This window comes from Cervus elaphus, chromosome 21, assembly GCF_910594005.1.
Source record: "Cervus elaphus chromosome 21, mCerEla1.1, whole genome shotgun sequence".
Lineage (NCBI taxonomy): Eukaryota > Metazoa > Chordata > Mammalia > Artiodactyla > Cervidae > Cervus > Cervus elaphus.
In genome coordinates this window covers 12,537,618-12,559,597 of record NC_057835.1, presented here as the reverse complement: position 1 = coordinate 12,559,597, position 21,980 = coordinate 12,537,618, and the positions used below count along the sequence as shown (strand labels likewise).

General features: G+C 51.6%; 1 protein-coding gene across 1 annotated transcript in view; it reads right to left on the bottom strand.

The window, feature by feature from the left end:
• NDRG1 (N-myc downstream regulated 1) overlaps positions 1-21,980 on the bottom strand; it is a 55,675-nt gene that overhangs the window by 21,028 nt on the left and 12,667 nt on the right. The window contains exons 3-5 of the mRNA XM_043879271.1: positions 18,412-18,447; positions 5,063-5,168; positions 3,004-3,124 (exon numbers count right to left, since the gene is read on the bottom strand). Of these exons, the coding sequence (XP_043735206.1) occupies positions 3,004-3,124; positions 5,063-5,168; positions 18,412-18,447 (263 nt within the window). The remainder of the gene's footprint in view (positions 1-3,003; positions 3,125-5,062; positions 5,169-18,411; positions 18,448-21,980) is intronic.

Below are 21,980 nucleotides of genomic sequence, written 5' to 3'. Positions count from 1 at the left end.
TCTCCTATCTCCTCTCCCCAAGAGATGCCTGGGACACAAGGTGGAGAACGCAAACGACCCTGATGGAGTGGACACAGTGGGCTAATTCAGTTTCAAGAAAGGAGACCTGGGGGAGTTTAAGGCACAGAGACGCCTCGATTCACATGTCCTCTGGGACTGCAAATTTTGTTAACAGAGGGCTGCAGGAGCTCCCCTCTGTTCAAAACTGGCCCACGACAGCAGGTACGGTGGAGGGTAACAGTGTGAGGGCTCACACTGGGGTGGTTAGAGAGCCTGCTCCAATACTTTGGCCACCTGATGCAAAGAGCCGACTCATTGGAAAAGACCCTTATGATGGGAAAAATTGAGGGCAGGAGGAGAAGGGGGCGACAGAGGATGAGATGGTTGGATGGCATCACCAACTCGATGGACATGAGTTTGAGCAAACTCCGGGAGACAGTAGAGGACAGGAGAGCCTGGGTCTGACTTTAGGGCAAGGGCGTCCCCTTTGCCAGATGCAGGAAACAACAGAGGCTCCCATCACCAGCTGCTTAGCAGGGCCCGGAAGGGGTCTCTTGTTCCCACCACACTCGCCTTTCCAACGGGGACATGAGTGGTCCAACCCCTGGTCCCACACGGAGCCAATTCCTGGCCTGGCTCCTTCCTCTCAACCAGCAGCAACCCTGCCCACCACGTCACCCTGAACCCAGGTTCTCCTTCCGATTATCTCTCATTTCTAGGCTGGCTCTGCCTCCCCAGAGTGCTGTGCCCACACTTATCATGAGGCCCCCACGTGTAGGAAGCTGACTCTAGAGGCAGGAGGGCCGACCAGGGGCCCCCATCGCTGCTTTGCCAGCTCAGCCTCGGGACGAAGGGCATGTCCACTGGAGGGCCGAGGAGACCCCCAACACAGGAGGCAGAAAGGAGTCAGACCCACCCCGCCTACCACCAAGCCAAAGGCTGGAATCGCATGGTAACTTTGGGGAACAAAGACTCGGCACCTTAACCTCTAGGTCAACTGAATAAAAATTCCTGGGAGTGGAGTCTAGGTTTCAGAATATTTTTAAAATCTCTCCATTGGGAGCTAAGAGCCACTGTCTTTCAAACAATTTGGCCAAGCAAAGATGGATATGCTGACAGACCTTTGTCTTCATCTGCTGCTGTATTAAGAAGTCTGTAACGTGTATGTTATACCTCCGGGTGTCCCTTCCCTTCCTCTCTGAGAAAGACTAATAATTAGGATAAGTCGGTGGATACATGTATATGTATGGCTAAGTCTCTTCACCGTCCACCTGAATCTACCATGACACTGTTAATCAGCTATGTGCTGTGCTTAGTCGCTCGGTCGTGTCCAACTCTTGACGACCCAATGGACTGTAGCCCACCAGGCTGCTCTGTCCATGGGGATTCTCCAGGCAAGGATACTGAAGTGGGTTGCCATGCCCTCCTCCAGGGGATCTTCCCAACCCAGGGATCGAACACAGGTCTCCCACATCACAGACAGATTCTTTACCAACTGAGCCACCAGGGAAGCCCTATAATCTGCTATACCCCAGAAAAAAATACATAGTTTAAAATAAAATAGAATAATTTGAAATATGATGAATATACGTAAATGTATAACTGAATCACTGTGTTGTACACCTGAAACTAAGTCGCTCAGTTGTGTCTGACTCTCTGGGGCTGCATGGACTGTAGCCCACCAGGTTCCTCTGGCCATGGGATTCTCCAGGCAAGAATACTAGAGTGGGTAGCCATTTCCTTCCCCAGGGGCTCCTTCCAACCCAAGAATCAAACCCGGGTCTCCTGCAATATAGGCAGAATCTTTACCATCTAAGCCACCAGGGAAGCCCCAACACAATACTGTAAATCAACTATGCTTAGTTGCTCAATCGTTTCCAACTCTTTGAGACCCCATGGACTGTAGCCCGCCAGGCTCCTATATCCATGGGATTTCCCAGGCAAGAATACCAGAGAGGGTTGCCACTTCCTTCTCCGGGGATCTCATTGAACCAGGGATCAAACTCGCGTCTTTAGCATCTCTTGCATTGGCAGGCGGATTCATTAACACTGTGCCACCTGAGAAGCCCTGCAAATCAACTATACTCCAACAAATTTTTTTTCAGTTAAAAAAAAAAGGAAGAAAAGGATAATTCAGAATACTAACCAAAAAAGGAGAGCTCTTTGTGGAGACCAAGAAGGCCTCTTCTGGGAGACTTTAAACCTGTGTGACCCTGACTGTCCAGTGCATTCACTAAGCCTGGCCTCCGTCTCACAGCCAGAACTGAGAGGCCACACCAACCACACACCACAGAGGAGCAGGAAGTTCACACCCGGGAACAAGGTAGCCTGATGTTCCAAAGAGGGGATGAGCCTTAGATTCAGCAGACTGGGCGCAAACCCAGTCACCCGCCTCCTCCGGTTAAACTAGCCGCACAGCCTTGAGCAAGGCAGTCAACCTCTTCATGCCTCAGTTTCTCCATCTAGAGAATGGAGCTGCCAGCACCAGTTATATAAGGATTAAACGCAAATAACATTTGCAAATAAAGATGATTAAGCCTGGTCACAGGACGTACTTCATCAATATTACTTCCAACGACGATCTCTCTTTTTCTGCCCAACTTTCTAGATCGTTCTCCTAACCATTTCATCTTGTCAAGAACCTCTCTCACTTCAGTCCTGTCTAGGCCACAAACACCTATTAACAAGTCAGCCTAAATGGGCTGCTGTGAGACCGGGGGACAGGATGTCCAGAGGGGCGGGGGATGGGGAGTTAGTGCATGATGCTTGTGGGGCTTCAGTTTAGGCTCACAAGAGTCCTGGAGATGATGGTGGTGATGGCTGTACCACAATGTGAATGTTCTTAATGTCAATACACTGGAAAATGGTTAAACACGGTAAAATGTAAGTTATATACATTTTATCATAATAAAAAAGAAAAAAGTTAAAAACCAACCTAAGGCCTCCCCCCACCGCCTGTTTCCACTCTGCACGGCTTTCCTGCCCTAGGCTCCCTGGTCTTACCCCGTGGGGAAGGATGCAGCGCCGTCCTGCTGGCCGGGGGCGTCCACGTGGCAGACAGCAAAGTGCTGGGTGATCTCCTGCATGTCCTCGGAGTTGAAGAGAGGGTTGTAGCAGGTTTTGTCTGGAGAAGAGGCAGGTGAGAGGGCAGAGGAAGAAGTCAGGAGAGAACGAAGTCTGCGTCCATTCTGTCTGTTTCACGGCTACACGGCAGTCGAAAGGAACTTTCAAGAATGGTCACCTTTTCTTTCCCACTGTCCACTGCTGATAAAAGGCAAGAAGCCCACGCACCACAGTGAAGAGTAGCCCTGCTCTCTGCAACTAGAGAAAGCCTGCACAGAGCAATGAAGACCCAGCCCAGCCAAGAAATAAAATTTTAAAAAAAGGACCTAGTATGGGATCTGGTACAGATGGTTATGGTTATGGTTATGGGGAATATGGTTATTACATGTCGGAAAAGAAGAGATTGATAAAAGAGGAATGAGAGTGAAGGAGAAAAACAGTTTTCAGTGACTGACATCATTCCTAGCCTCAAGGTATTAAGAAGCTATAGGGGAAAAGATGTCACTCGGGCAGTCTGCTGATCAAGAATTGAGCAAACACCCAGCTTGCAATACACACTAGACTAGGAAGGCCTATAAGTTCCTTCCTAACCGTCACAGTACCATTTCTGCTTTCTGTAACTGTAATATTAAGTTAATCTTATTCTGGGCCCCCTCCATCAGTAAAAAGCCCAACTTTGGTGACACTTCCTGGTAATCCTAAGAATTCAGTCTAAACATTCACAGCAGCAGCATGCAGAATAGTCAAAAGGTGGGAGCAGGGCAAATGCCCAACAGCTGGAATAGATAAGTAATCTGTGATGGGTCTAAACCTTGGGGTCTCATTCAGAGAACAGAGTACTAATACATGGTACAATGTGGACAAATTACAAAAAAAGCCAGTCAGGAAGACCACATTTTGTGTGATTCCACTGATAAAAAAATGTCCAAAATAGGCAGATCTTAGAGACAGAAGGTAGACTAGTGGTGGCCAGGGGCTGGAGGGTATGAGAGATTGGGAGAGTCAGTGAGAGTGAAGTCGCTCAGTCGTATCCGACTCTGCAACCCCACGGACTGTAGCCTACCAGGCTCCTCAGTCCATGGGATTTTCCAGGCAAGAATACTGGAGTAGGTTGCCATTTCCTGCTCCAGGGGATCTTTCTGACCCAGGGATTGAACCCGGGTCTTCCGTATTGTTGGCAGACGCTTTACCCTCTGAGCCACCAGGGTGATAGATAAAAGGACAGGCTTCCCTGGGGGCTCAGACAGTAAAAAACTTGCTTGCAATGCCGGAGACCTGGGTTCAATCCCTGAGTCAGGACGATCCCCTGGAGGAGAGAATGGCTACCCACTCCAGTATTTTTGCCTGGAGAATTCCATGGACAGAGGCTACAGTCCATGAGGTTGCAAAGAGTCGGACATGACTGAACAACTAACACTTTCACTTCACTTTTCAAAAATGCTCTGAAACGGATTGTGTTGGTAGTTGCACAATGCTGTGAAAATATTAAAATCCACTGCATGCTTTCATTAAAAGCAGTCACACGGACTGATGGCGGAGGGCTCCTGAGTCCCCAGCCTCTCCATGCCCCTCAGGCAGTGCGCTCCAGGCCTGTCCAGTCTGTAGCAAGAGTTCCTCCCAGAACATCTCCAGGAAGTCCCCTGCATGCTAAGTTGCTTCAGTCATGTCCAACTCTTTGTGACCCCAAGGACTATATATAGTCCATCAGGCTCCTCTGTTCATGAGATTCTCCAGGCAAGAATACCGGAGTGGGTTGCTATTTCCTGCTCCAGGGAATCTTCCCAACCCATGGAAGGAACCTGCATCTCAATAGGTCTCCTGCCTTGGCAGGTGGGTTCTTTGTCACTAGCACCACCCATAGCAAGAGTTCTTCCCAGAACAGCTCCAGGAAGTCCCAGCAAAAGAGAAAGAGCCGGAGCCCCCCCACCCGCCCTTCCTAGCTGACTGTGTCCCCCAGCCCTGATGGGAACTGGCTCACCCAGAACTGCTCGGGACTTACGGTTCATCCCAATGTCGTGGTAGGTAAGGATGACGGGCCGGTTCCCCTTGGGGGTCCCACACAGCGTGACATGCATGGAGCCATGCAGAGTCTCGATGTCTTGCTCCTGGGGAGAGAGCAGACAGACGGGCCTGTCACGTGGGAGCCAAAGCCACCGCGTGGCTGGAACTACTGCCTGCAGACACCCAGCGCATGCCCCTGTGGTTTGCAGAAGCTTCTCATTTGGTCCTGGGCTTTGAGTGGCAGGTACCTCTGGTCAGAGAAGTCACTCGTAGAAGCATAGATGGACGGGGGGAACCATGGAAACCCACCCCTCCCATCCCTTGCGGTCAGTGGTTGCCAATCTGAAGACCTTGATGCAAAAATAAAGAAATACACCCCAATTCTCAGGTTCCATCTCGAGAGTGGAAAAGCTCATTATCTGTGCTTTTAACAAAAACCCTCTCCCTTCTCCATCCCTGGCTGAGTGATGCAAGGACTCACAGGCTTCCGCTTTGAAGACGCCTGAAGCATCTCCAGGCTGTACCCTGCTTCTGTGAAACGGGAGGAATAACAGAGCCTCCTGGGGAGGAGTGAGTGCTTCACAGGGGATGGCACTCAGTGTATCAGGCTCCCTCCTAGTGCCCAGGCCCGCCCTCAGCACAGGGGTCCCAGCTTTATGCTCCCCCAAAATGAGTCCCCCATTTCCCCAGCCCTCTCTTCCTCTAAGTGCCTGCACTAGAAGCGCTGGAAAAATCCACAGAGGATGCAGTATGTCCAGCCCCCAGTGGGGGCCACAGGTCATCTGCCAGGCCCAGCCCTGGCTCTAAAGCCACCGTGGGAACAATGGTTCATTGTGGGGGCCGCATTCTCCATTGTCTCTTCAGCTGACCCACACGGCGCCCTCTAAAAATAGGCCAGGCTGGGCAGTGTCCCCACTGGCTTGGGGCATCTGGGTTCAAACCCAAACTCGGCCTTTTCCCAAGCCCTCTGAAACCCCGTAGATCCATCAGTAAGACGGGAGGGAGCCGACCACCCTGGGTTCCTCAGCAGAGGAGATAACCTTGGACAGGGAAACAGAGCCAGGTGGGAGGGGGCTGTCCCGGACACAGGGCAGAGGAGTTAGTGTCCTCTTGTCGAATCTTCTCCAGGGGCACACACCTGCTTCTTAGCCACCTCCCCAAACAGACTGTGGATTTCCGGGGAGAAAGGGTGACTCTGTCCTGGACAGGGTCTGGCCTGGAGGAGGCACTTAGAGATTTATGCAAAAGAGGTCAAACCAGTCAATTCTAAAGGAAATCAACCCTGAGTATTCATTGGAAGGACTGATGCTGAATCTGAAGCTCCAATACTTTGACCACCTGACACATTGGAAAAGACCCTGATGCTGGGAAAGAGTGAGGCTGGCGAAGGCAGGAGGAGAAGAGGGCGACAGAGGATGAGATGGTTGGATGGCATCACTGATTCAATGGACATGAGTCTGAGCAAGCTCCAGGAGATAGTGCAGGACAGGACAGGGAAGCCTGACGTGCTGCAGTCCATGAGGTCCCAAAGAGTCAGGCATGACTGAGCGACTGAACTGAACTCTAGCCAAGGGTGGTCAGAAGATTCAGTTCTGGCTAACGAGATGTCAGCAGAAGTTTCTGGAGCTTTGAGGAGAAATTTTTTTAAAGAATCAGACTTGGCCTTTAGAGTTTTTCCCTTCACCCACCTACCTGCTTACAACTTGGAATACAGATGTGATGCTTGGGGATTCAGCAGCCATCTTATGAGCATGCGCACAAAAGCTCCATGCTCAGGATGACAGAGCAGGAAGCTGGAAGAAGTCTTAGACTGGGTGACATTTATAGTCTGCAGTACTAGTCCTTCTGGGTCAGCAAAAATATCAAACATTACCCTCTTTAGGGCACTGTGTTGGATGATATTAATTCCAATGCTACACTCACCCTGTGACCCTGGCCAAGTTACCAGACTTCTCTGAGAATTCCTTCCCTCAGCCGTAAACTAAAGTCAATAACAAATCCATCTGCTTATGGAGATGCTCCTAAGACTAAAACCGTGGTAGGGACTGGAAATTGCAATGTCTCCCTGCAGGCCGGCTGTTCCAGTTGCCTCCCCAGAGACAATTACTGTCGAGCTACAAAGACCAGCTCCCAGGGTTTAAATCAGCTGGCTGGCTGATCTAGGAGAGCTCTGAGATGTGCTGCCACCACCTCCCTCCATAATCCGCCTGCTCAGCAGGCCCTGGGGAGACGCTGAGCGCTCTGGACTCTAAGAGGATGACATACTTACCCAGGCTCTAAGTCAGCTGCCCCTCCCCTCAGCCTAGCAAGCCTCGGTCAAGGCATGGCCTGCGGATGGAGGGCACCCTTGGGACAACAGGCAAAGAAAGCTGGTTGGGAGCTCATAAGATGCAGCATTAAGTCAGGGCTTGTTGAGGCAAGCAAGCCGGACCATGAGAACAGAGGCTCAGGATAAAATGCCAAGGGCTGGCCCCACCATCATCTTTCTGTGAAATAAGGTACCCTCCCCCCATCTTCTTGGTCCCCTACCTGGGCGCACAGTGGGGAAGGGTGGGCCTGGCTGAGCCACTGATCTCGCCCTGCCCACTGGGAAAGGAGCACGTGAGTTATGAAGACTGACGGGGAGGGGTGCGTTGTGGAAGGAACACAATCGTATTTGCACAGAAGGACACCATCCGCTCCTGGGAAAGTTCTAAAAAGCCAGGTCTGAACCCTGTGCTCCAAGGACAGCTGTTTCACAGAGGACAAAGCCAGTCCCAGCGGCTGAAGCCTAGCACCCAAAGGTGCCAGTCACTGACTGAAGATTCCCAACAGACCCTTGGGCCTCTAAGTCCTGATCTCTGGCCCACTGGGACATCTAAAAGAGAAGGAGATCTCACAGAGGTCAGGCTCCCTCCATTTCTCAACTTTCTTCAATGTTGTCATCACATCGAGAAACAGTCAAGAAGTTACATCAGGAAATGATCTGCAGTGGATGAAAGGGTGACAGCCTGGGAATTCAGTGGGAGCCTCCAAGGAGGACAGCCTCTCTTGGATTACAGAAAGAGGAAGAGGGGAAGGAGGGCCATCCATGGAGCAGAGGGAGGCAAGGAGGCCCGAGGGACCTCCCTGATGGTCCAGTGGATAAGAATCTGCCTGCCAAAGCATGGGACGAGCGTTTGACCTAGTCCTGGAGGATCCTACATGCTACGGGGCAGAGAAGCCCATAGGCCAAAACTACAGATGCCTACAAGGAAGAGTAGCCCCTGCTTGCCTCAATTAGAGAAAGCCTGCATGTAGCAATGAAGACCTAGTGCAACCAAAAACAAATGATCAGTTTAGTTCAGTTGCTCAGTTGTGTCCGACTCTTTGCAACATCCCATGGACTGCAGCATGCCAGGCTTCCCTGTCCATCACCAACTCCTGGAGCTTACTCAGACTCATGTCCATGCAGTCGGTGATGCCAGCCAACCAAATCATACATAAAACAAAAAAAAGATTCTAATACACCTCCTTTCAAAAACTTTTATAATTAAACAGAATCCTTGGAGGTGGGTCTTGGACATGAGTCTGCCTTCTCTCCAGATTGCTGGTCTCCTGAATAAAGCAAACTTTTTCTTTCTAACCACCCCTTGTCTCTCAAGGATTGGCTTTTGAATGGCAAGCAGCCGAACACAGGGTACTGAACCTGTGTTCAGTAACAGTATCACAGCAGATTTTTAAAAATTGATTTCCTGTTGCTCTCCTACTCTCCCCAATATGCAGAAGTTAGAAACATAAAGAAAAAAAAAATAGCTTATGTAGTCACTAAAAAAAAAAAAGACTCTAATACATTTTTTTAAAAAAAGAAAGGAGGCGTGCATGCTGAGTCTGAAGCAGTGACAGAGTGTGACCGTCATAACACCTCTTTCTGCCCCCGTTGTTACAGATTAGAAGACTGAGCTCCTAGGAGGTCAGGCGATAAGCTAGCAGAGGCAGAGCTGACCCGCACCCGCTCTGTCCAGGACACCTATCTATTTCTCAGGACCAGGAGATAGGTGTATACACAAGGTCAGTCTGATGGCCTGGGCTGGACAGACCTGGCGAGCTGATCAGAGCCCCACTACGGGACTGCTGGAGGGCAAGGCGCTCCCGACCCCTCCACCAGGACAGCGTTCCCAGCAAACCCGGGAGGAGGGCAGAGAGGTTAATCCTCACTTGGCGCTGACCCAGATGCGTGCCACTGCCATCTGTCACGTTCAGTCTCAGCGGCTTCCTCGGAAGTGAGGCTGGGGGCGGGCAGGGATGGGAAACGGTGGGTTGAGGATTTCCAAGCCTCTGAGTTCTGCCCACCTTCAGTCAGGGGGCAGGAAAACAAGAAGCAATTGTGTGCAAAGAAAGACATTGGTAAAAGGTCACCGTTTCCATTTTCCCTGTGAGTTGATCTGCATCCAAAAGTTGGGGTGGGGGGGTGGAAATCAACGCCCCTACAGGCAGGAATCAGACATTCCCCCCTCTGCAGGCCCAGCTCCACCAGACTGGGAGCCCCAGGAGACCCTCCAGCCCACCACCCCTCCTGCCCAGCTCCTTCCATCCCCTCCACCCACAGGCTCTGTGGGTAACATCAGCTCATTGCCCGGAGATCCCTGGTGAGCACACAAACACAGATTCCCATGGAAACCACATCAAATCAAACCATCCAAATAACTAAAGATCCAGGTGGAAGGAATTACAAAGAGCAAATCCACCAAGAGGGGCCAAAGGAAGTGACCCAGCCCCGGGGCAGGGGGAGCCGCCAGCAGTGAGCTGAGATCTCCCGCCCCCACCAGCTCCAGGGACTCAGTCAAGCTTTGCCGTCTAGCTCATCATTGTGTGGCCCTGGGCAAATCCCTTACACCCTCTCTGACCTTGTCCCTTCAAGGATGCCAACAATTTGTTTTGAGGGTTAAGTGAGATGATGCAGGAAAAGAGGTCGGCACAGTGTGTGACATACAGCTAGTGCTCGAGACATCAGCTCTACAGCGCCCAAATAGACAGATGGACCACCTTTAGGACTATCTCAGTAGTACCCTCCGACCAGTTTCTTAACATCTCCGAACTGGTCTCTTACCTGCAAAGGAAGGGTCACTTCCCACCTTAGCAAGAAAGCCCTGAGACAATGGGCAGACACACCAGTAACCCCCTCAGGGGCTTTCCACAAAGCCTCCCCACCTTCAGCAGAAGGGGTAGGGCTGGATCATTAAGCATCTGCCAGCTCTGATAGTCCCGGATTCTAGAATTCTAGCCAAAGAAAATAAACCAGAACTCAAAATACTTCCACTTTCCCCACTCATCAAATTTGCAAACACTACTGCCTAGGCTGATGCCAGAACCTTCTCTGCAGCGCCAGATCAAACCACTTCCTTCCTGCAGCCCCAGCACCCCAGGCCAGCAGCCCACCCAGCTCCACGCTCTGAGGGCTCCAAAGCCCCTCCAAGTGAGGACAGAGCAGGGTCTCAAAAACTGCTGGCAGAACATCACATGTCTGGCTGGGCACCCATCGACCTGCCCTAAAACAGCACCCAGGCCAGAACAAACTGCCCATTTAAGGTGACATCAGCCAGGATGAGATAAGGCTCAGATGCCATCTGCGCTGGAGGCTAAGCCGTCTCCTGAGACAGCAGCCGTGAGGCTATTTCTCACTGAGGACCTCTGGGCTAACTGTGTGTATTTTGATTCATGCACACACACGCACAAAGTTCTTGACCACTTGGGAAAGGAAACGAGTCTGCCCCCATTTAGCTAAAATGCTGAAGCACCAAATATTCCTTGAAAAATAACACTGGCTACTTTGGGACACTCACAGTGAAGAAGATCAGCTTCCTTCAACTCAACCCCCAAGAACTGCCCAGAAGGGACCCCATTCCATGAGCCCTAAGGACCAACAAAATGAACATATAAAAGTGGACTGCCGTTAAGGCACATCGATGCTCCAGTCCTTACATCAGGTCCCCGTCCAGGGTTTAAACATAAACCCACAGGAGCACTGTTTGGATTAGCTACCTGGCCAGATCTTTTCTGATAAAAAATTGCAAAGGTGAACTGGAACCTAGTCCATAAAACGTAGGTTGGCCATTCTGGGGGTTAGTCCTGCAGTATGTGTCCTGGTTGACAGAGTCGATCTGGGGCAGAGTTGGGTTCAATGTGGCCCCTTCAAAGCTCCTGGCCATGGGAATGCCTCAGTTTCCTCATCTGTCAGGCAGGCATGAGGGTGCAAGTCCCAAAAGATTCGATGAAAGAGCCTGGGGAGGCCTGGCTCATCAGAGAAGCTGAAGCCCAGCGCAGGCATGAGCCCCCGTGTGAATCTGAGGTCAGGGTGTGCAGGCGAGTGCCTGGGCTGGGACGCCCATCAGCTGCCCTTAGCAAGGCTGTCAGTCTTTGCTCCCGGCACTGTGAGCAGTAAGCCACCAGGACCCAGAGAACATCAGCCTTTACAGTGCAATGTGCCTTCTGAAGGACGCCCTTCAGAAGTGACTCACACCCACGGTTTCAGAGACTGCTGGAAATCTGTGGGAAACCTTCATAAACATTGTGAGTCAACAGGATCCAGGAGCCAAATCCAAATGAATATAGTTTTATCCAAAGATCTTTTCAGAAGCAACCTTGACAAAACATCACTTGGTACTTGGTTAGCTCAAATATTGCGGTTCATTGGTAAGGGGGGGCTTCGCTGGTGGCCCAGTGGTAAAGAATCTGCCTGCCAATGCAGGAGACGCGGGTTCAATCCCTGGGTCGGGAAGATCCTCTGGAGAAGGAAATGGCAACTCACTCCAGCAGTTTTGCCTGGAGAATCCCATGGACGGAGGGGCTTGGTGGGCTTCAGTCTGTGGGGTCGCAGAGAGTCAGACACGACTGAGCAACTAAACAACAAATTGGTAAGGTGGAGTCTGTCAGCAGCTTAGAGGAAGAAGACTCAGAATCCGAGCCAGGGGGCCCTCTGCGTGTGCTGCCGCCTCTGCACGGATGATCGGTCCCTGCTCTTCTGTCACAGGAGTCCACGTTTCCCTCAGGTCTCAGTCCAGTGTCACCTGCTCCAAAAGCCTTTCCCGACGCCTCAGCCGAAGTCCTCACCCCATCACGGCAGCCTGTGCCATCATCCTCCAAGCCCCGACGGTAGTTCAATTTGTCATCATGGTCAATGGATCACGGGTGCCCCACTCCACCCACCTCGGCTTCCAAGGACTCAGAAGGAGTGGCTGCAATCCCAGCCTTATCCTGCCTGCACCCCGTGACCTCAGACAAGTGACTGAACCTCTGTGCGCTCAGGCTGTCCATCTGTCAGAGGCAGACAGGGCTCCTTGTGAGCAGTAGGAACACCAAACGGGCAGCTCACTCAGAACGGTGCTGAGCAATACACTCCTTTAGAACTGACTTCCCTGGAAATAGGGTCACTGCCTGTCACACTCGCCCCTGTATCCCCAGCGCCAAAGATGATGCCAGGCACAAAGCAGGCGTTTGTGAAAGGGACAAAGGCAAGCACAGTCGGAAAAATGCCTCCAGCTCCCAGGAGAGCTCTGGGATCCAGTGGGAGGGCTCGGCCCAGGCTGACGAAGCCTCCCCGGCTCCTTGCCCAGGCTTTCATCCTCTGTGGTCTTCAGGTCCTCACTCTGCTGATGTCCAGAGGATGCAGAACACCCACCACCCCTGCCCTAGCTACCCTCAGGTCCACGGGTGCAGACGGGTGGGGCCCCCACCCTTGTTCTCCGCTCTACCTCCCCCCTGTGCCAGGGACGGGAGCATATGACAGAGCTCTGCGAACGGTCACAAGTGACACAAAAGTGATGAATTATCTTCACAGGGAACAGAAAAACTACGTCTTCGAGGTTCCTCCAATGACCAAAATTTTAGAAACCTATGGCCCGCAAAGAGATCAAACCAGTCCATCCTAAAGGAAATCAACCCTAAATATTCATTGGAAAGACTGACGCTGAAGCTGAAGCTCCAATATTTTGACCATTTGATGCAAAGAGCCGACTCATTGTAAAAGACCCTGATGCTGGAAAAAGATTGAGGGAAGGAGGGAAAGGGGTCGACAGAGGATGAGATGATTGGATGGCATCACTGACTCAATGGATCTGAGTTTGAGCAAAATCCAGGAGATAGTGAAGGACAGGGAAGCCTGGTGTGCTGCCATACATGGGGTCGCAACGAGCTGGACACAACTTAGCAACTGAACAACAAAAACAATAACCAGAGGATCCAACAATTTCACTTTTGTGTACGTGCCCAAAAAGACCGAAAGAGTCACGAACAGACGCTGGACAGCCGTGTTCACAGCGGCACTAATCACGACACCCAAAGGCTGGAAGCAACCCAAACGTCCACTGGTGGATAAAAGGATAAGCAAAATGCAGCCTAGACGTATAACAGAGCAGCAGTACTCAAGCTTAAAAGGGGATGGTGTGCTGACACTGGCTACAGCGTGGACGAAACGTGAGGACGTTACATTAAGTGAAGCAAGCTAATCACAAAGGACAAATACTGCATGATGCCACTTACATGAGGTACTGAGAGTAGTTAAACTCCTAGAAACAGGAAGCAGAATGGTGGCTGTCAGGGGATGCAGGGAGGGGAATGGGGAATTAGTATTTCATGGGGACAGAGTTACAGTTTTGCAAGATGGAAAGAGTTCTGGGGGCTTTCCTGGTGGTTCAGGGGCTAAGCCTCCACGCTCCACACTCCCAATACAGGGGGCCTGGGTTTGATACCTGATCAGGGAACAAGACCCCATGTCACAACTAGGAATTTGTATGCTGCAGCTAAGACCCAGCACAGCCAGTCCATGGGATTTTCTGGGCAAGAGTGCTGGGTGGGCTGCCATTTCCTCCTCTGGGGGATCTTCCCGACCCAGGGATTGAACCGACATCTGCTGCGTCTTAAACAATAAATACTTAAGAAAAAAAGATGGGAAGAGCTCTGAAGGTTGCCAAGGGGAAGGAGGTGGGGAGCGCGATGGATTGGGAGTTTGGGGTTGGTAGATGCATACGGCTGCATGTATAACGGATACACAACAAGGTCCTACCATAGAGCACAGCGAACTACATTCAATATCCTGAGCTAAACCGTAATGGAAAGGGAGAGAAAGTGAAAGTCGCTCAGTCATGTCCGGCTTTTTGAGACCCCAAGGACTATACAGTCCATGAAATTCTCCAGGCCAGGATACTGGAGTGGGTAGCCTTTCCCTTCTCCAGGGGATCTTCCCGATCCAGGGATCAAACCCAGGTCTCCTGCATTGCAGGCAGATTCTTTACCAGCTAAGCCACCAGGGAAACCCAAGAATACTGGAGTGGGTTACCATTTCCTCCTGCAGGGGATCATCCCAAACCCGCATCTCCTGCATCTCCTGTATTATAGGAGGAGTCTTTGCAGCTATGCCATCGGAGAAACCCTAGGTTATATATGTATTTCAACACACAAAAAAAACAATTGGAAAAACCGGGTGTGTTATTGGGCCAACACTGACTGGGAAACATCACACCAGGTTCCCTCTACACTAGCTGGAGTCTTGGTCCCCATGTGCCAGATGGGGAAACTGAGGCCTGAGGGAGGTGAAGCATCTTGCTCTGGGCCAGGCAGCCAGGAAAGGGCAAACCTGGCTCTCGAATACGCAGAGTCTGGGTGACTCTGTGGCCTTGACCCTGGGGGAGACAGACATCACAAGGCTGCTGCAGGAAGACAAAACCACAGACCTGAGAGCCGCTTCCTGTGGAAGGCAGGGCCGGGGACAAGAGCTGACATTTCACTGACAGAGAAAGTAGGTTCGCCTCCCTGCCCCGGGCCCCGCCCAGCCCAACCCCGAATGATCAGCCGGCCCCTGGGACTGTCGCTCCAGCCCAACTGCCCTCGGAGTCCACCAGACAGCCAGGGCCAAGGCTGGCATAGCTGTTGCATCTTTCCAGCCCTTCCGCCCCGCAACCCTATTTTCCTGATGGTGGGAAATGGCCAGACGAGGATCCAATGTCACCCCGTTAGCTCCCCCACCGCACACCACTGCACAAGCGATCCCCCTCTCTCTGTCCTTCAGCTTCTCCCACTGTAGAAGGAGGGTCTGCATGATCTAGACCTGGGAAGCCTGGAGACAGTCTATTTACCTCCCACTGTCCCCAGCACACCCACATGCCCAGAGTCCTGAGACAGAGACCAGTGGACGGAGCTCTGGCCCAGGGATGGGGCAGACAGAGACCTCGGCCTGTGAACCACACAGTGAGAACACAAGCTCCCTTTCTGCTGAGACAGATTTGGGAGTGATGCCCGGCCCCACCCTCCAGCCTCCGCTTCCCCATCTGAGTGATGGGGATAATGGCACTTCTGCTTATGCTATTGTTGAGGCATTAAGTGAGATACTGGCTGGGAAGCCCTTAGCACAGGGCCTGGCTCACAGGAAGCACCACTAAGGCAGCCTCATCAGGTGATGCAGAACAGGAGGCTCTCAAGGCCGGGAGAGAGAAGGCCCGGGGTCTGCTGCCACCTTCCTTTCACTGCAGGGGGACCTCAGGCAAGTGACTTCCCAGCCCTGATTCTCTTCTTAAACCAGTGCTGTAAAGAGCACGACCAGCATGTCCCATGAGACCGTGTGCTCCCTGAGGACCAAGGTCTGTGTACTGGGTGCTGAAGCAGCCAGTGAAGTGATGGGTTCAGGCAACCCCACCCTCTGATGACCTAGAAGGGGAGGGAGCTGATAGTCTGAGCCACAGTGGGACGAGAGAACAAGACACAGCGGGTGATGGTGGGGGTGGAAGACTAGCCTTTGTCCCAGGGCCTGAGTTACTCACAGCCTCCACTCCTGGCTCAAGTCTCAGACCCTGGGGAGCAGCCCCACCCATTCCAGGGCCCTCTCTCTGTTCCTCTGCACAAAAGGTGGGCTGAGCCCACCAGGTGGCCCGGCTTCCAGCTCTAGAGGGGCTGTAGATTCAGCCAAGACCACCCCACTGATGTTCCCACCTGCAGTGACCCCAGAGGAGAAAGTGTGCCTGGCGATCTGATCATGTTTCTTCCCACTCCCCAGGGACCTGTGCTGGAGGGAGCTGGTGGCTCAGGAGGTCTCCAGACCCCAGAGTCTAACCGTCACGTCCATACATCCATCCGTGCCTGTAACCTGCGTTCTTGCAGAGAGCGTGGGCTCTGCTTCCTGAGCAGTAAACATAGCCATGAACATCACTGGAGTCTGAGTTACACCCAGGAGAGAGGGGAACATGAAATCCGGGGCCCTCCCTGGCTGCGTGACTTGGAGGCACTGCTCATCTGTAACAAGACGATAGCAGAACTGCCCCCACCCCCCCGCCCCAACCAGGGCTCTTATGAAGAGTGAATGAACATACTTGATTAAATAAGGGCAGGGTGCTTAGAACAGTACCTGGCACACAGTTAGGACTCAAAAGCATCCGTTCTTACTGTTGCGTTACAGAGGGCAGGTAACTGGTTCAGAAGTTCTGAGTAACTTGCTCAAGGGCACACACCTTAAAAAGGTCAGCTAGAATTAAATCCGATTGACCTGACTCAAAAAGGGTGGGGGGAAAGATGCTTTTGTTCAGGATGCCACGATGTCTCAGCTGCAGCCTGACCGTGGCAGTTCTCACTGTCTGGGTGGCTCAGTTCCTTCATTCATAAAATGGGGAGATGTCAGCCCTGGTCTGGGTGCATCCGCTGTGGAGGTACCGAGAGGCTGGGACAGCAGTGATGCTGTAAACCCAGGCTGATGAGTCAGAGAGACGCTCCTGAAGGATGAGAGGGTATCTCTCGACTCAGCTGCTTTTAACCACAAACACCTAGTGTGGGAACGACCTGTCCCGGCCCAAGCTGTCCCTGTGGCCTGCCCCGGACACCCGCTGACAGCAAGGGAGGCTCGAGGGCCCCAGGCTGGAAGGCCCTCCCTCGGGCAGGGAGCTTCCCTGCTAGCTCACGGAGTCACCTTCAAGCCAAGCCAGTGCCCCTTCTGAAGCAAATGGCACATGGTGGCTGCTGACCATTGCTCAGGCCTCCTGCTCACGGCCCTGACACAGACACGACCAGGAGGCTGTGAAAGCAGGTTTCACGGTCAAACTGCAAAGAGCACGGTGCTAGCCGCGCAACCACAGACCAGGCACACCTAACCTCTGAGCCGCAGCTTCCTAAACTCTAAGAATGAAGACAGTGACCTGGCTGTTCAGTGCTCTTGGGGCTCAATGGGGTGTGCCTGTGGAGTTCAGGGGCCATGTCTGCCTCAGTGTCCAGGGCCTGGCGCACAATGATGGTGCAATCAGTGTGTTCTGAACTAGGCAATATAACACAGTGGGATGTGTTAGCCTCAGAGGACAAATGGCTGAACAGAAACCAACACCTCGGATACCCCAGGGGTTCCCGGGGCCCGGGGTCAGGGTGGGCTGCAGGAACAGCCAGGATGACCCGTAAAACACTGAGGCCCACGCACCTCACCTGTGCTCTTTGCACTCACCTCCCTGACTTCACACCAGCCAGTGTTTCCAACCCCACTCCCTCTTTCCCCTTCCTTCCAAAGACAATGCCAAGATTCACAGCCTCTGATGGATGGCGGGCCAATCATTGAAATACGAGATTCAGGAGGACCAGGGAGCTCTTTGGGGGGAGGAAGGAGGTGAATGGTATGATGGAGTCCAGGACTCAGGATGGGCTGGAAGCTGGGGTACCCGTGTGATGGGCAAGCAGAGTGCCAGGTGAGCATGCCAGCCTGCACACGGCCTGTACGAGGCCCTGTCTTCTCCAGGAAGCCCACGTGACCTGGATGTGCTCAGGCTTCCGGCTCTGCCCCCAGGGCCCTGCGCAGTGCAGGGGCCCAGACAGCTTTGGAATAAGGAGTTCAAGACTTACAGTCCCTGAGGTTCTGACCTACCCCTCGGCTAAGAGAGGTCAACCCCCTCTCCTGAAAGCTTGTTCCTGGACAAACCTCCAGAGGCAGCCCCCCTCTTGCTCCCATGCCAACCTGAGCAGACAGGGAGCCGGAAGACCACAGAGAAGCTGGCTTCACTTTCCCAGGTGGAGCCAAGAACATCAAACCTTTGCTTCCCCCATCCCTTCGCATCACAGGGTCCCAAGCCCACCCAATGTCTTGCCATTTCCTCTGCACATGCCTTCCAGCTCTGCCCAGCTCTGCAGGGTCAAAGGGGCTGTTGGATCTCTGTCCGGCCTTCACAGAGGTTAACTGGCTCCTGCTTTCTTGGTCAGAACTCAAACCCACTTCTCTCTGGGGAGAAGGAGCTGAGTGCAGGAAACCGGCTGAGGCCACTTCCATCTCTCCCCTTAGCCCTAACGTCTGAACACGGATCTAACCCATGGAAGAAAGCGGAAAGGAGAAGACAGAAGAGGCGAGGGGGAAGGGAAGCCACATCTTCTACTTGCCTGAACATCAAACTCCTGCAGGAGGCCGGTGATGGTCTGTGGAGAGACAAGAGAGATGGTCAGTTTCATCACTTTCCCAGGGCAGAGAAGCAATGTCCGAACACACAGACCTCCCCATGCCCTGAGTCTATCATATAGACCTTATGTCCTCTGTGGAGCCTATTTCTTTCCAAAGAGACTTTCTATCTCAAAGAATAGCAGTCCAACTGAAAAATAGACACAGTAGATGGATTCTTCTTTGACTAGAGCCTTGGTGAAAAAGATCTGAAGGTCTAAGCTAACCACAACACTCTATAAACTGGTCTCTGTCTCCACCCATGTGCTACACTTTTAAAGCTCAAACTTGATCATGCCACTGTCTTTACATTTCTTCCATGGTAGCCCACCATCTAGATTAAAATTGGCCAACAATGGCACCCTTTCCTCCCAGCTCAGGATGGAGTTCAAACACCCCGTGAAAGCTGAGCCCAGCTGGATCCACCACCAACCACCAGGAAAGAAGACAGGTCAGCAGAGCAAAGGAAAAAGAGGTGACGGAAAGGGGAAGGGGACCCCTTGGAACAGCCTGGGGCTGGGAGTTAAAACTGTACACCCAACTGCTGAAGGAGATTAAAGTAAGGGGTGGGATGGGGGGTGGGCATGAGGCTCAAGAGGGAGGTGATGTATGTATGATTATGGCTGATTTGCATTGTTGTATGGCAGAAGCCAACACAACATTGTAAAGCAATTTTTCTCCAATTAATATGTGTGTGTGTGTGTGTGTGTGTGTGTGTGTGTGTGTGTGTGTGTGTGTATCTCAATAGCTTCAAACCTACTGAGGCTGGGGTTAAGAACAGAAGGGAGTTTGATAAATTCAAGTGGAAGCAAATGGTGGCCAACACACTTGTGTGTGTGTGTGTATTGACGGGAGGGAGCAGAAAAGCTGCTTCATACAACCCTAATCTTCACAATGTTAACAAGAGTGCAGAGGTCATCCCGATGGAGGATGGACATCAGGAAGAACTTCCCAACAGCAAACCTAATTAAAAACACTTTGCTGAGTCAGTTTAAGGAAATGCAGGGCTTACTTCCATTTAAACCTGGAGAGAAAAGGCCAGGATCTACTGAGAGACAGACTGACATGTAACTAGGAGTTGATAACCTCCTAGATGTTTATTTCAGAAATAAAAATTTCCAAGGGCAGCACTAGGCTGCCGCAAAAATGTATACATGCTGTGTGTAAACATGCATCTACCCTTGGACTCAGCGATGCCACTTGGGGAATTTATCTAAGACCTGCACGTGCATGAAATGACGAACATGCAGGATCCAAAGAGGCTGTGAACACCTGCAGCTCTGTTGGAAACAGTGACGTGGCCCCAGGTGTCCACATACAGGGCCCTAGTCAAATAAACGTGAGGAAGACTGTAAGCTGGAAAGACAGAAGCAAGTGCCCTGTGGACTGATGTTGGAAAGGTCTCCAACACGGGTGATTAAATAAACAAAGCAAACGTGGTATACCATTTCATGTGGTTTTTCAAAAGGGGAGGGATAAGAATATGTTAATGTGGGGCTTCCCTGCTGGCTCAGTGGTAAAGAACCCACCTGCCCGTGCAGGTGATACAGGTTAGATCCCTGGTCCGGGAGGGCCCCACACGCCCCTCAGCTCTAGAGCCTGGGAGCCACAGCTACTGAAACCGTGTGCCCGAGAGCCCCTGCTCCGCAACGAGAGAAGCCACTGCAAAGAGAAGCCCGCACCACAACTAGAGAAAAGCCCGGGCAGCAACAACGAACAGCACAGCCAAAAGTAAATCAAATAAATAAACAAAATTATTTATAAAAGATCCTGATACGTATTTGCATCACCTGGGAGTTTTTCTGTTGCTTTGTTTTTTGCTTTTTTTTTCAAGACTGTGTCAAAGATGCAGACAGAAGAGGAAATGGATTTGAAGCATACATAGTCAACAGGATTCGAGTTGGCAAACTGTGGGCCTCTACCTTCCTCCACCTTCTTTTTGTAAATAAAACTGTATTAAAACACAGTAAGCCCATTGGCTTCCATACTGCCTAGGGCGGCTTCCAGGCTGTAACAGTAAAACTGAGTAGTTACAACAGAGACCATGGGTCCTCAAAGCCTAAGACACCATCCAACTTGTCCTTTACAGAAGATGTCTGCAGACCCCTCGCATGGGAATGATATCGAGGATTCTGCAGCTTCCCCTGGTCTGGCTTCTCATCCTACCCAAATGACCTTGGGAAAGTCTCCTCCCATCAAGGTGAGTTTCCATTATCTATATAATGGAAAATAGAAAGATACGTCTCACCTTCATAAAGAAAAGTCCATGACATGCACACACTGCTATATTTAAAATGGATAACCAACAAGGCCTGTGTAATACATGGAACTCTGCTCAATGTTATGTGGCAGCCTGGATTGGAGGGGGCTTTGGGGGAGAATGGATACATGTGTGTGTGTGACTCAGTCCCTTCACTGTTCACTTGAAACTATCACAACATTGTTAATCAGCTATACCCTAATACAAAATAAAAAGTTAAAAAAAGAAAAGTCCATGAAATACTGGACCTAAGACAGAACAGCCACGTGTAGAGCCATAAAGGAATTAAGTGAATCCATTTACCAATGGCAGCTGGCCTGAGTTTGGCTCCACGCCCTGCACTTTGTAACCATGTGACCGACAGAGAAGGACAAATGAACCTACCGGAAACTCAGCTTCCTCTTCTGTAAAATGGGAACAATCACAGAACCTAGTCTCTAATCAGCCACAGCCTTATCCTTTAATTTAGCAGGAAATAACCTATGAAGTATGGTTAGTCCAGAAACCGGCATGCAGGGCGTGGTTCGTGTATGTTAATTATTGCTTTCGAAAGCATTTAGTTCACCTCAAGGTAACCCCACTTTTGAACCCAAGCTTTACATTTTACAAAAGGTGTCTCATCACAGGCAGTTACAAAACTCAGTGAGAACTGGGATGTGAACGTAGTTTAAAAATACAGTGTCAACTGTGCAAATGAAAAGGCTTTTCACATCCATCCCCAACCAGTCCAGGACGGATCATGCCAGGCTAGGCTATATGGCAGGGGAGTCTGTTTCCAACAAGAAGGTCTTGTTCACTTGAGAGATTTGGCCAAAAAAAGAGGGTGATAATTGTAGCAACAAGAGAACAGGAGCATAGCTGGTCCCCTTCCGGGTGGACAAGGGTCTAACGGCTCCACCTGAGGTAACCCACTCCATCCTCACCCTGGCCCCATGACGCTAGTCCCAGCGTCACTGGTTTTTAAAGTCGGGGACCTGGAGCATGAAGAGGTTGAAGGATTCGCCAGTGGTCACGGAGCAGCAGTGTCACAGGCAGGACCTGGACCCAGGCAGTCTGGTCCCTTAACCACTCAGCTATGGGGCAGGCAGAGCCGATGGGCGACAGGCTTCAGGTGGCAGGCTTAGAACCACGGGATGTCAGAGGTGGAGGTGCTTAGAGGAACTCTCATTCAATGCCCTTGTCTTTACAAAGATCAGTGATGCAGAAAGGCCAGAGGTGGGCGAGGGGCCTTAGCCCTTGCGAGCCAAGCTGGGA